Here is a 14316-nt window from a genome sequence, read left to right as displayed (position 1 = left end):
TCCTGAGCGGACATCACTGTATACCTGGTGAATGCCAAGTAGAAGTACTAGACACCGAGACACTGCCTTAATAGATCATAGAAGACATGTCTGAGCGAATGCGGTTATAGTCAAGGAGACCCTCGATGGGCCCAAGAGCAGCAATGGCGACCTGCAGTGCCAACGGTCAGAATACAAACGAATACTCTAGGATTTGTCACGTACATCCTTGTCCCAAAGGTACTTCTGAGCGACCCGCTTGATCTCATCAGCTGTGACGGCATCAACCGCATTCTCGATTTGCTTCGGGGTCATGCGACGGCCCGTGGTCACCAATTGTCTGCCAATATCTTCAGCGATAGCAGTGGTCCCGTCGAGGCTGAGGAGGAGGCCAGCCTTGAGTTGACTCTTGGCACGCTCAACCTCGAACTCTGTGGGGGCCATTGACATACGAGTCCACTCCTTGAGAGTGAAATGGGCCAAGTCATCGAGGTTCATGAAGTTTTCAGAAACGAGGTAGATGCCCCAAAGGCCGGTATCAGAATAAGATGTCGAGAACGACATGAAGCTATTGGCGAGGTTGTTCGAAGAGATGATGTGAGAAAGGCGTGATGACAAAAGCGGTGCAGCACCAAGAGATCTGTCCCAGTTGCCCATGATTGATTGCATCACCAGCATAGGGAAATAGTCGGGAGAACTCCAGCCAACACCCTCGACTGCGATAGCGACTGTGTGCGCATGGTATTTCGTCATCCCGAATGCGGACCTCGGAACCAACAAAGCCAGAACGAGGATGAGCAAGACGACCGAGAGGAATTGGGTTGGGAGAGACGGGTAAGGAGGAGAAATGTTTCTCGGCGAGTTTGACGAGTTCATCGTGATCAACACCGCCAGCGCCAACAAGCACCATACGATCTGCGGTATAGTTGGTCTTGATGTAATTGGCAAGGTCGTCACGCTTGATGGACAGGATGTTAGCCTTGGGACCAAGAATTGTCCTTCCAAGAGGTTGACCTAAATGTCACAAGGTTATTGTGCGGAGGAAACACAGTTCGGAGAACAACAAACCTTGGAAGGCCACGGCATGTAAATGATCGAAGACGACCTCTTCCAACTGCTTGTCGACTTCTTGCTGTTCTCGTAGAATGACATCCCGTTCCCGTTCCATGGCACCGCCGTCAAGCCTTGAGTTCTGCAAGATGTCACTAATAATGTCAACAGCAGTGGGTACGTCTTTCCGGAAGGACTTTGCATAATAGACAGTCTGTTCGCGGGACGTGTACGCGTTAAGATGAGCACCCAAGTTCTCTACCTCGAGCTCGAGAGCGTGTTGATTTCTCCGGTTAGTACCCTTGAAAGCCATGTGCTCCAAGAAGTGGGCAGGTACCATTGGTTTTGTCAGTTTCTGCACGAGAGCCAGCGTCTATCCATACGCCGACAGTCGCTGTTTGCGCGTGAGAATGCGACTCCGTTGCGACTGTCAGACCATTGGGCAGAGTGGTCGTCTGTGTAATGGGTACCGGGACGTGGACGGCAGTAGCGAATGACCGCAGCGAACGATGCTGCACAAAAAAAACCCATCAGCTTTACCCCTTCACATTCATGATTTGATGACCCTTACAGGTTTGCGCGTTGCACTCCTCAGGACACGACCCAGCGACACCGAAACTGTTCTGGAGACCATTCAGACAGCAGCAAAATGAAGCAATCACCCGTATTCTGCAAACACCAAAATATTTCCACCCGGGCTCGGAAGTTCTCGGCGCGTCGGATACTCCCGAACATTTTCAGTCTCCGCAGACTAGTCACGTGAGATGCCTATGGCACAATAGACTCAGAGTACCTAAATGCTTATCGTATTATCGTACTTCCAGAGCCCCAGCTTGATGCAGTACCCCAGTATACTCGTGCACTCCCTTACCTATTTACTCGTTCATTGTGTTGTCTTCGACCTAACATTCTTCTTCCTCTGTTGTGTTCTGACCTTCTTTGTTCTTGAGTCTTTGGCGTAGAGGCATCGTCAACCACACTATGTTGTGTTCTCTCACACAGGTGGAAGGAGTCCCACTGCATCTGATTAAGGCACTCCGTCCTGTCCGTCAACTTCGAGTGAATTGGTGCCGGTATCCTAATGGGAGCGGGGCCGGTGAGACGCGCACTTGACTCGGCAACGAACAACGCCATCGATGTCATAGTGACTCGATTGGAAAAAATCGATATGATTCCATGTGATCCGTCGCCTTGTTAGCATGCATGAAGTCGCTGGGTCGATCACACGCTTTGCCAATGATTTGATTCGTAACGAGGGGCGGCTGCACGTTCCGATAGCCGCAGTAAGCTGCCAAGTCCAACGGATGGTAAGAAGTAAAAGGAGCGTGCCTGATAGTGGCTGTGTCGACCCATGTACTGAACCAGAAAATGAACTAACATTCTGTGATCAGTCCACACAGTCTGCAATGCAGGGTCAGCGTAGAGTGGCGTGTCTCTTAGGAGCCGGCGGCGTTGGCCCGAGCGGTAACTTGATCGGTAAGTTACCTTGACCAAGCTGTTTTCGCTCGCAGTTCCGACGGAAGCAGAGTCACCGACGGGATGCCCACGCGCGACATTCGGGGGGTATTGATAGGTGGATCTCTTTGGCATGAGCTAAACATACGAACACTGATAGTAATTGCCTAAAAGCAAATTCGAGTCCCGGAAGGCTCGTGTAGAAGAGCGGGCTTGTAACAGGCGGAGGATGCGTGCGCGTTCCACCGGCATCCCAAACGCTGAGAAACGCGTGCCGTGGTGACGGATGTAAATAGATTGGACTCGGACGTGGTGACTTGACCACTTCCGTAATTCCCGTTACAAATTATGCTTATGACCGGCTGACACCTACTTTATAATGGACTGTCCCATGCCCAGGGGCCTCACAGCCAACCCAGGTAGCCCACCACTTGTATTCCTGTGTGCAGGTTTTGCCGCCTTTCGTCGTCTGACCCATCATGGGAGACAAGGTCCTGTCAGAGAAACCCTCCATTGAAGACACTCACACTATCAAGTCTTCACCTCGCAAGTTCGAGGGCTTCTTCCAGAGGAAGAAAGATAAGAACGAACAGGAAAAGGTGGATGCCACGGATGTTGATACCAAACCAATCGAGCAACCTCCACCATCCGTCGGATTCGCGGAGCTCTTTCGGTGCGTATCATATTACATGTCGGCTACTTCCCTTATCCATGTGCTAGGTATGCTACTCCGTTCGAGTTGTCCCTGAATGCCATTGGGGTTGTCGGCGCTGTAGCTGCAGGCGCCGCTCAGGTATGCCATCACGGTTCGACTTTCACCCGTTCACTGATGCACGGCTCCAGCCTCTTATGACTCTGGTTTTTGGAAGATTGATTGAAGACTTCGTTGCGTTCACCACTGAGTTGGAGATTTATCAATCGGCAGAGTTATCTGGAAACGCCACTGCAATATCCTCCGCGAAGCAGAATTTTGATTCCGCTGCAAGCGAGTTTCGCACCGGAGCTGCTCAGGATGCTTCCTACTTGACTTACATCGGTATGTCATTCATCAGTTATATTCCGAATGATTCTTGACGTTAGTTCAAGGTGTCGGCATGGCTGTATGTACTTGGATTTACATGTATCTATGGATATACACCGGCGAGATCAACGCGAAGCGCATTCGTGAGAGATACCTTCAAGCCATCCTCCGACAAGACGTTGCATATTTTGATAACATCGGAGCTGGTGAAGTGGCCACTCGCATTCAAACTGATACCCGTACGTCCTAAGCGACCCGCGTCTCTGTGCGCGTGCTCATTCAGAACAGACCTAGTCCAACAAGGGATATCGGAGAAGGTCGCCCTCGTAGTCAGCTTTCTCAGTGCTTTCCTCACTGGTTTCATTCTTGCGTTTACCCAGTCTTGGCGGCTGGCTCTTGCGATGTCATCTATCCTCCCATGCATAGGGGTAACCGGCGCTGTTATGAACAAATTTGTGGCCAAATACTCGCAGTGAGTCATCCTTTGCGTCTGACCGGTTTGTTGTGCCGTTCTCATTAGTCGGGGCACAGGGAAGCGCTTCAGTATGTCGCTGAGAGTGGTACCATCGCCGAGGAAGTCATTTCTACCATCCGGACTGCACAGGCTTTTGGTTCGCAAAAAATGTTGGGATCTCTCTTCGACAAGAAGATAGGTTCGGTTCGGACCTTGAACGCGAAGTCTGCCACCTGGCATGGGTGCGGTTTGGGAGTCTTTTTCTTCATCATTTATTCTTCTTACGCACTTGGTACGCTTCCTTGTACGTCACCATGCAGTTTCTGACAAAAAACGAATTATAGCTTTCGATTTCGGTACAACTCTGATCAACGAAGGTCATGGTGAAGCCCCATCACATTCCCGTAGCTGATTAAAGACTCACGTTCCACTTTCAGCCACCGCTGGACAAGTTGTTAACGTCTTCATGTCCATCCTCATCGGTTCATTTTCTCTGGCTATGATGGCACCAGAAGCACGAGGCGAGTGTATGCTACGTGTTATGAGCCGGGTTTTCTGATGCCTCAATAGCTTTAACTAACGCCCGTGGAGCAGCAGCAAAATTATTTGCTACTATCGAGCGCGTGCCTGACATTGATTCTGCCAGCCCTGACGGACTCAAGCCCGAGAAGGTCGTCGGCGAGATAACCCTAGAGGGTGTGCGATTCAGTTATCCCGCTCGATCCGATGTTCCAATTCTCAAAGGCGTCGACTTAACTTTCGAGGCCGGAAAAACAGCCGCTCTTGTGGGGGCTTCCGGCTCCGGCAAGTCGACCATCATTTCGCTTATCGAGCGTTTCTACGACCCTCTCGACGGTACTGTCAAGCTCGATGGGGTGGATATCCGCGACCTGAACATAAAATGGCTCCGCTCACAGATCGGCCTGGTTTCCCAAGAACCTGTGCTCTTCGCGACCACCATTAGAGCTAACGTTGCTTACGGCCTCATCGGCACTCCTTTCGAACATGCATCAGAAGACGAAAAGTTCAAACTGATCAAGGAGGCCTGTATCAAGTCCAACGCCGATGGCTTTATCAGTAAATTGCCCCAAGGCTACGATACTATGGTCGGCGAGCGTGGATTCCTTCTTTCTGGTGGCCAGAAGCAACGCGTGGCGATCGCGCGCGCAATCGTTTCTGACCCACGAATTCTTCTGCTTGACGAGGCAACTAGCGCTCTCGATACACGGTCGGAAGGTGTGGTGCAGGATGCTCTTGATAAAGCATCCGCTGGACGAACGACGATTGCAATTGCTCACCGACTGTCGACGATCAAGGGAGCCGACCAGATCTTTGTTATGGGGGAAGGTGTCGTCTTGGAACAAGGAACACACGAGGAACTCATCACCAGCAACGGAGCGTACGCGCGCCTCGTCCAAGCTCAGAAACTCCGGGAAAGCAAAGAAGAGCTAGGCGACACGGACATCGCAGTGGTTAGCAGCGCAGCAGACAAGGAAAAGGCCGTTGAAGATGAAGTCCCACTCGGCCGCCGCGATACTCACCATTCCGTGACGTCAGAACTGGCCCGTCGGAAGAACGAAGAGAGGGGAAAAGCTGAAGTCGACGAGAACTCGTATGGCGTACTGTATCTTTTCAGACGCATTGGGAGCCTGAACCCGGATGGTTATCGTTTATATCTCATCGGCTTATTAGCAGCAATGAGTAAGTCCTTCGTGTACCAGGCGACAAGCGAATGTGGATGCTGAACATGATTTAGCGACTGGCATGGTATTCCCAGTGTTCGCCATCATTTATGGTGAGTCCCTGACTTGCCATCGTCATGCGTGTAACCAACCTTTTACAGCCAAGGCGATCGACGGGTTCTCCCAAACTGACCCTTCTGTAAGGCGCCACGACGGGAACATGAATGCTCTGTGGTAAGTGTTCTGATGCTAACCTGCGCATTAGCCGTGTTGAGTGTCAATGCGAACAGGTTCTTTATCGTGGCTATAGTCTCATCCGTGGTTATTGCGATTCAAAACTATGTCTTTGCTCTAGCTGCGTCCGAGTTGACAACGAAACTTCGAACCCTCAGTTTCCGTGCGATTCTTCGCCAAGATAGTCGGTTATTCTGATCGCCTCCGAAATTCGCCCACTAACGGTTCATTAGTTCACTTCTTTGACAGAGTTGAGAACAATGTGATTACTGCAATCACTTTTTACAGCGGGGATGTTTGCTAATGGTACATTAGACGGGCACGCTCACATCTAGAGTGAATGATTACCCACAAAAGGTCGAGGGTTTAGCTGGAGTTACTCTTGGAACGTTCGTATCAAACCCTTCATAAGTCGCATGGATTCATGCTGATAGACATGGACAGTATCATCCAAGCCATCACGACTTTGATTGGTGGTGCAGTCATTGGTTTGGCATACGCATGGAAACCAGCTCTCGTTGGAATGGGTTGGTTACTTGTACCGTCATCCATTACGTGCTCCCTGCTGACATGTGCTCCTTAGCTTGCATCCCTCTCGTCTTCTCCGCGGGTTTCATCCGACTTGTGAGTCAATACGAAACCCGACCAGGACGACATGCTGACCTTTGGTAGCGCGTGGTTGTTCTTAAAGATCAGCAGAACAAGGCTGCACACGATGACTCTGCCAAGCTTGCATGCGAGGCCGCTGGTGCCATTCGTACTGTTGCCTCGCTTACCCGTGAAGATGACTGCCTCAAATTATACTCAAGCAGTCTGGAGGAGCCTCTCAGGAACTCAAAGAAGAGTGCGATCTGGAGCAATCTGGTCTACGCATTTTCTCAGTCTTCTACGTTCTGGGTGATCGCCCTCGTCTTCTGGTACGGATCCAGGCTCGTCTCCACTTTGGAAATATCAACTACCAATTTCTTCACTGCTCTCATGGTATGCATTTCTCGGATACTCCTTAGAATCTATCTGAATACAGAGTATGACAGGGTGTTGTCTTCGGAGCCATGCAAGCTGGGAACGTCTTCTCGTTCGTACCCGACATCTCCTCAGCGCGTGGTGCAGGTGCAGCCATTATCAAGTTACTGGACTCCACCCCCGAGATCGACGCTGAAGCTTCCGAAGGGAAAACATTCGAGAAGCGAACCGTCGAGGGTCAGATTCACTTGGAAGACGTTCATTTCCGTTACCCGACAAGGCCTACCATTCCCGTCCTTCGTGGCCTGAACCTGACGGTTGCACCAGGCACCTACGTTGCACTAGTCGGTGCGAGTGGTTGCGGAAAGAGTACTGTGTAAGCCTACATGCATTTTATGCTGTGTCCAAATAGTGCTGATGCCTTCGCAGCATTCAATTGATCGAGCGTTTCTACGATCCTGTAGTCGGTCAAGTTCTCCTTGACGGTCAACCTATCAACGAGTTCAATATCCAGGAGTATAGGAAACAGATCGCATTGGTTTCGCAGGAACCTGTCAGTGTCAATGACACGATGATGTGACAGTGTGACTGATGCCTTTTTGCCAGACACTCTATGCTGGTACCATCCGTTTCAATATCTTGCTCGGTGCAAGCAAGCCGACTTCCGAAGTTACCCAAGAGGAAATCGAGGCCGCATGCCGGGATGCTAACATTTTAGATTTTATCCGGTCATTGCCAAAGTAAAGGACTTGCCTTGACGTTTTCTCTTCCATTCTGACCTTTTACTCCTTAGCGGCTTTGATACTGAAGTTGGTGGCAAGGGTTCACAGCTTTCGGGTGGTCAAAAGCGTAAGCGTTATCTGCACCTACGTATTATCTACAGGTGATTAACTGCATCCTCACAGAACGAATTGCCATCGCTCGGGCTCTTCTTCGCAATCCCAAGGTCCTCCTGTTGGACGAGGCAACGTCTGCTCTCGATTCCACCTCGGAGAAGGTTGTTCAAGAAGCCCTCGATAGTGCTGCAAAAGGCCGAACGACAATCGCCATTGCCCACCGCCTGTCTACTATCCAGAATGCAGACTGCATGTACGTGTCACATTTTATGTTTCTCTATCGTGTTACACCGGAAAATATTGACTTGCTTCCGCACAGTTACTTTATCAAGGAAGGTCGTGTCAGCGAAGCTGGTACCCACGATGAACTTCTTGCATTGAGAGGAGATTATTATGAATACGTTCAGCTGCAGGTCCTAAAGACATAAACGATTCGGCAGGACATTCGATGCGTATAGACAGGATTACAGGATTTTATGACCACGTCCACAGCAATACCTATCACACATGGCTCCCCATCTGAGTTACTGTACTTGTAATTGATAACTCAAACCGTATACATCTCTATTACCTACGAAGATCCAATCATCTGGGTCATTGCTACCAAGGCCTAGCTGTACTTTACTATTACCTATTTTGGAAGGCCTGTTTGCAAGTGTTTTGTCTCTTGCCTTGCAATCTGGAACCAAGTTCATGCCACGGAAAGTCAGTTCTGCCGAGTGTCGAGTGATAGGGAACTCCATGGATATTTCTCCTAAGATCCTTTTAAGCGGGAAACCTGACCGGTAACTACGGGTTGAAGCTGCCAGTGTAGGTGAGTGGTACCGTCCTCTCCAGTGCGTGGCAGTCGGGGCTCCGCATCTTCGTCCAAAATCGGACCTATGCAGTTCGTGCGCTGGAGTACCGCATTCACACCAGTCACCACTATTTTGAATCCCACCTGTGATAATTGACCTACAATCTATCATACTCTAACAGAGGAAATTCACATATCCGACGCTAGGTGACGCAGTCGGCAGTGGACGCGCCTGGTTGTCATTGGGATATGTATTGAACCGTAAACCGATCGGGCAAGTTCTACCGTGTGGTAGAACCAGCGATTCTTTCGGGATTTGCTAGGCTTCCTACGCATTTGCTGATGGCCGCGTGGGGCCTATCCCCACCAATATAATGGACGGTCTCCCTGGTTTTACCTTTCCCAACTTCGCAGCCATCCAAATCAACTTCCGTTGGGGTTCTCCCTTGTCGGACTTATCATGGTGAACAAGGGTACCATCCTCCTTACAGGGAAACCTTCCTCCATCCAAGATAATGACAACAAGTACCTTTCCACCTACTGGTTCAAAGGTTTCTTCCAGGGGAAGAAAGATAAAGGCAAACAAGAGAAGACAGAATGCGTGGGTATTGACGCTAAACCAGTGGAGCAACCTGCACCATCCGTCAGATTCATTCAGCTCTTCCGGTGCGTGTTATACTATCTGAACGATATTCCCCTCATCTACGTATGTACTAGCTATGCTACTCCATTTGAGTTGTCACTGAATGCCGTTGGCATTGTCAGTGCCATCGCTGCAGGTGCCGCTCAGGCATAGCATTAATGTTCGACTTTCACACATTCACTGATACACAGCGTTAGCCCCTTATGACTCTGGTTTTCGGAAGGTTGATCCAGGACTTCGTTACCTTTACCACTGCATTGGAGATTTATCAATCGGCAGAATTATCCGGAAATGTCACTGCAATCTCCTCTGCGAAGCAGAATTTTGATTCCGCAGCGAGCGATTTCCGCAAGGGAGCTGCTCAGGATGCTTCCTACTTGACCTACATCGGTATATCGTTCATTGATTATATTCCCAACGACACCTGACGTTGGTTCGAGGTGTCGGTAAAGCTGTGTGTACTTGGATTTACATGTATCTATGGATATACACCGGCGAGATCAACGCGAAGCGCATTCGCGAGAAATACTTTCAAGCCATCCTCCGACAGGACGTTGCATATTTCGATCACATCGGAGCTGGTGAAGTGGCCACTCGCATTCAAACTGATACCCGTACGTCCTAAGCAACCCGTGTCTCTGTGCGCTTGCTCATTCAGAACAGACCTAGTCCAACAAGGGATATCGGAGAAGGTCGCTCTCGTGGTCAGCTTTCTCAGTGCTTTCTTTGTTGGCATGATTCTTGCATATACTCAGTCTTGGCGGCTGGCTCTTGCGATGTCATCTATCCTCCCGTGCATAGGGGTAACCGGCGCTGTAATGAACAAATTTGTTTCCAGATATGCGCAGTGAGTTATCCTTTGCGTCCAACTAATTTGTGGTGCTGTTCTAATATGTCTGGGTGAAGGGTGACGCTTCAGTATGTCGCTGAGAGTGGTACCATCGCCGAGGAAGTCATTTCTCCCATCCGAACGGCACAGGCTTTTAGTTCGCAAAAAGTGCTTGGTGCTCTCTTCGATAAGAAGATAGATTTGATTCGGACTACCAATGTGAAGTCTGCCATTTCGAATGGATCTGGTTTGGGAGTCTGCGTTTTCGTCATTTATGCTGCCCATGCACTTGGTACGAGGCTGTGTATAGTGCCCTTCCACTACTATGACAAATAACTTGTAGCTTTCGATTTCGGCACTACCCTAGTGAACGAAGGTCATGGTAAGACCCCATCGCAGTGTCATAGCTGACCATAGAGACTCACATTTCCATTTCAGCCACTGCTGGTCAGGTCACTAATGTCCTCATGGCCATCCTCCTTGGTTCTCTCTCTCTGGCCATGATGGCCCCAGAAGCACAAGGCGAGTATGTGCGACATGCTATGAGCTGGGTTTTCTGAAGTGTTCGCAGCTTTAACTAATGCCCAAGGGGCTGCAGCAAAATTATTTGCGACCATCGAACGCGTACCCGACATTGATGCTGCCAGCCCGCACGGACTGAAGCCAGAAAAGGTCGTCGGTAAATTAACTGTAGAGGACGTGCGATTTAGCTATCCCGCTCGACCCGACGTTCCGATTCTCAAAAGTATCGATATCACTTTCGAAGCTGGAAAAACAGCGGCACTCGTTGGGGCTTCCGGCTCTGGAAAGTCGACCATTATCTCACTTATCGAGCGTCTCTACGACCCTCACAGAGGTACTGTCAAGCTCGACGGGGTGGATATCCGCGACCTGAACATAAAATGGCTCCGCTCACAGATCGGCCTGGTTTCCCAAGAACCTGCGCTCTTCGCGACCACCATTAGAGCTAACGTTGCTTACGGCCTCATCGGCACTCCTTTCGAGCATGCATCAGAAGACAAAAAGTTCAAAATGATCAAGGACGCCTGTATCAAGTCCAACGCCGATGGCTTTATCAGTAAATTGCCCCAAGGCTACGATACTATGGTCGGCGAGCGTGGATTTCTTCTTTCTGGTGGTCAGAAGCAACGCGTGGCGATCGCGCGCGCAATCGTTTCTGACCCACGAATTCTTCTGCTTGATGAGGCAACTAGCGCTCTCGATACACGGTCGGAGGGTGGGGTGCAGGATGCTCTTGATAAAGCATCCGCTGGACGAACGACTGATTGCAATCGCTCATCGACTGTCGACGATCAAGGGAGCCGACCAGATCTTCGTCATGGGAGAAGGTGTCGTCTTGGAACAAGGAACACACAAGGAACTCATCGGCAGGAACGGAACGTATACGCGCCTCGTTCAAGTTCAGAAACTCCGGGAAACCGAAGAAGCGCAAGGCGATACGGACATCGCAGTGGTCAGTAGCATAGCGGACAAGGAAAAATTCACTGAGGATGAAGTTCCGCTCGACCACTGCGATACACTTCATTCGGTGACGTCAAACTTCGCGAAGATCGAAGGGAGAGGAAAAGCCCAAGTTGACGAGAACTCATATGACCTATTGTATCTGTTCAGGCGCACTGGAAGTCTTAACCCGCAGGGTTATCGTATGTATGTCATCGGCGCAATAGCTGCGATGAGTAGGTCCTCGGTGTGACAGGCAATTGTTGATACTAACACTCTTCAGCGAGCGGTATGGTTTTCCCGGTGTTTGCCATCATTTATGGTAAGTCCGGTATTGCTTCTGCCATTGAAATACATGTAACCCTTAGGCAGGCAAGGCGATTTCCGGGTTCTCCCTCCCTGACCCTTCTGAAAGGCGCCATGACGGTAATATGAACGCTCTGTGGTAAGTGTTCCGAGGCCAGCATGGGCATCAGAGTGTTAAATGTCGATTTGAACAGGTTCTTCATCATCTCTATCCTTTCGGCCGTAGTGATTGCGGTTCAAAGCTACGTCTTTACTGTAGCTGCGTCCCAGTTGACAGCGAAACTCCGAACCATCAGCTTCCATGCTATCCTTCGCCAAGATAGTGAGTAATTCGGCTTGACGCTAAAACTTTGCCTCTAAAGATTTATCAGTCCAGTTCTTCGACAGAGTTGAGAATAATGTGAACACTGTTACTTCTTTTTCCAGCGTAGATATTGGTTGATTCTACATTAGACCGGTACCCTCACATCTAGAGTCAATGATGATCCACAAAAGATCAACGGTTTAGCTGGAACTACCCTTGGAGCGTTCGTACCCAACCTTCAATATATAACGTAACTTGTACTGATAGCCGTGGACAGTATCATTCAAGCTGCTACGACCTTGATTGGTGGTTCGGCGATAGGTTTTGTCTACGCATGGAAGCCCGCTGTTGTTGGAATAGGTTGGTTACTTATACCGCCCTCCCGCACGTACCACCCCTGACCTGTGCTTCCCAGCTTGCATTCCTCTTGTCTTCTTTGCAGGTTACATTCGACTTGTGAGCCAATATGAAGCCTACCAGCCAGATGCTCTGACCCTTTTTAGTGCGTGGTTGTCCTCAAAGATCAGCATAACAAGGCTGCGCACGATGATTCCTGCCAAGATGGCGTGCGAGGCCGCCGGTGCCATTCGTACTGTTGCCTCGCTTACCCGTGAAGATGACTGCCTGAAATCATACTCAAGCAGTCTGGAGGAAGCCTCTCAGGAATTCAAACAGGAGTGGGATCTGGAGCAATCTGATCTACGCATTTTCTCAGTCCTCTACGTTCTGGGTGGTCGCCCTCGTCTTCTGGTACGGATCCAAGCTTATCTCCACTTTGGAAGTATCAACTTCCGATTTCTTCACCGCTCTCATGGTACGCAAATTTTTTGAATTCCTTATTAGGATTTATTTGGATAAACCTGCACGTTAGGGTGTCACCTTCGCAGCTCTACAGGCTGGCATTGTCTTTATGTTCGTACCCGACGTGTCATCAGCTCGTGCTGCAGGTGCAGCTAGTTGTCAAATTACTAGACTCTACCCCTGAGATCGACGCCGAAACTCCTGAAGGGAAGACATTCAAGGGAAGAATCGTTGAGGGTCAGATTCGCTTGGCAGACGTCCATTTCCGTTTACCCCACGAAGATCTACGGTTCCAGTCCTTCGTGGCCTGAACCTAACGATTGCAGCAGGTACCTACGTGGCGTTGGTTGGTGCGAGCGGCTTGCGGTAAGAGTACTGTGTGAGCCCATGTGTACTTCAGCGCTGCACGCAATTAGCTTGTTGACAGCCTTTGCAGCATTCAATTGATCGAGCGTTTCTACTGACCCTTTAGTCGGTCAGGTCCTTCTTGATGGTCAACCTATCAACGACTTCAACATCCAAGAGTATAGGAAACAGATTGCACTGGTTTCGCAGGAACCTGTCAGTGTCAACGAGACGCCGATGTGACAGTATGACTGATGTCTTTCTTGCAGACACTTTATGCTGGTACTATTCGCTTTAACATCTTGCTTGGTGCGACCAAGCCGATTTCCGAAGTTACCCAAGAGGAGACTAGAGGCTGTATGCCGAGGATGCTAATATCTTAGACTTTATCCAGTCATTGCCAAAGTAAGGAGCTGCCTCGACGTTCCCCCTTCCATTTTGATTTTTTTGTTCCTTAGCGGCTTCGAAACTGAAGTGGGTAGCAAGGGTTCACAGCTTTCGGGCGGTCAGAAGCGTGAGCGAGATTCCCCTATCCTATATTAGCTACATGAAGATCATTAACTATGTGCGTCACCCACAGAACGAATTGCCATCGCTCGGGCTCTTCTTCGTAATCCCAAGGTTCTCCTGTTGGACGAAGCAACGTCTGCACTCGATTCTACCTCAGAGAAGGTCGTGCAAGAGGCACTGGATAGGGCAGCACAAGGGCGGACGACCATTGCCATTGCCCACCGTCTGTCCACTATCCAGAATGCAGACTGCATGTACGTGTCCCCTCCTCGAGTTTCCCTCTCGTGTTTCCCGGAGTGACCTGATCTCCTACAGCTACTTCATCAAAGATGGTCGTGTCAGTGAAGCTGGTACCCATGATGGGCTCCTTGCATTGAGAGGAGACTACCACGAACACGTTCAGCTTCAGGTGCTGAAAAAATGAAAGTCGGGATCGAGCTCGGATGTGTCGAGAGACTATGTTTTACGTACGTTTGCGACGTCACCGCCGGTAGTTCTTAAACTGGCGACCCAGTAGCGGGGCGCTTAAGTTACTTCTACGGTTATCTGCACAACTCAGGCTCTGTATTACAGTAGTATTCACATTCCACATGGCCATGGTGAGCATATTTGGTGAAAATGCCAAACCCACTCATCTTGGAGCTCAT

At 49.9% G+C, this 14316-nt stretch overlaps 4 protein-coding genes across 4 annotated transcripts; 3 read left to right on the top strand and 1 right to left on the bottom strand.

Annotated features, from left to right (window-relative positions):
- Positions 1-67: 67 nt before the first annotated feature.
- On the bottom strand, positions 68-1663 carry F5J12DRAFT_903146 (Metalloenzyme, LuxS/M16 peptidase-like protein; the record flags this gene model as incomplete). Its single annotated transcript, XM_051748372.1, has 6 exons — positions 68-151; positions 205-690; positions 746-993; positions 1048-1345; positions 1413-1541; positions 1601-1663. The coding sequence occupies 6 exons, from the start codon at positions 1661-1663 to the stop codon at positions 68-70; spliced, it is 1308 nt and encodes a 435-aa protein (XP_051604336.1).
- Positions 1664-2673: 1010 nt separating this feature from the next.
- F5J12DRAFT_802635 (uncharacterized protein) lies at positions 2674-3507 on the top strand. The gene is made up of 2 exons (XM_051744427.1): positions 2674-3157; positions 3205-3507. The coding sequence occupies exons 1-2, from the start codon at positions 2964-2966 to the stop codon at positions 3335-3337; spliced, it is 327 nt and encodes a 108-aa protein (XP_051604335.1). The 5' UTR covers positions 2674-2963; the 3' UTR covers positions 3338-3507.
- Positions 3434-8384, top strand: F5J12DRAFT_802622 (P-loop containing nucleoside triphosphate hydrolase protein). The gene is made up of 21 exons (XM_051744426.1): positions 3434-3520; positions 3571-3744; positions 3794-3977; positions 4037-4251; positions 4304-4342; positions 4397-4480; positions 4530-5660; positions 5716-5754; positions 5803-5875; positions 5932-6059; positions 6109-6137; positions 6191-6264; positions 6320-6402; positions 6459-6499; positions 6548-6856; positions 6910-7214; positions 7268-7391; positions 7445-7578; positions 7632-7687; positions 7744-7927; positions 7994-8384. Exons 2-21 carry the CDS (start codon positions 3579-3581, stop codon positions 8100-8102), a joined length of 3507 nt encoding a protein of 1168 aa, XP_051604334.1. The 5' UTR covers positions 3434-3520; positions 3571-3578; the 3' UTR covers positions 8103-8384.
- Positions 8385-9682: 1298 nt separating this feature from the next.
- On the top strand, positions 9683-13702 carry F5J12DRAFT_802606 (P-loop containing nucleoside triphosphate hydrolase protein; the record flags this gene model as incomplete). The annotated part of the gene is given in 23 exon segments (XM_051744425.1): positions 9683-9727; positions 9777-9817; positions 9915-9960; positions 10020-10234; positions 10286-10324; positions 10381-10464; positions 10514-11184; positions 11207-11639; positions 11687-11725; positions 11776-11848; positions 11904-12031; positions 12185-12263; positions 12291-12373; positions 12429-12469; positions 12575-12623; positions 12658-12827; positions 12885-12951; positions 12971-13081; positions 13111-13180; positions 13251-13267; positions 13287-13375; positions 13429-13516; positions 13554-13702. The coding sequence occupies 21 exon segments, from the start codon at positions 9932-9934 to the stop codon at positions 13700-13702; spliced, it is 2724 nt and encodes a 907-aa protein (XP_051604333.1). The 5' UTR covers positions 9683-9727; positions 9777-9817; positions 9915-9931.
- Between the last annotated feature and the right edge of the window lie 614 nt (positions 13703-14316).

This window comes from Pisolithus orientalis, assembly GCF_024613125.1.
Source record: "Pisolithus orientalis strain OTSU chromosome Unknown F5J12scaffold_3, whole genome shotgun sequence".
Taxonomy (NCBI): Eukaryota; Fungi; Basidiomycota; class Agaricomycetes; order Boletales; family Pisolithaceae; genus Pisolithus; species Pisolithus orientalis.
This window is presented reverse-complemented; position numbering and strand designations above follow the sequence as displayed.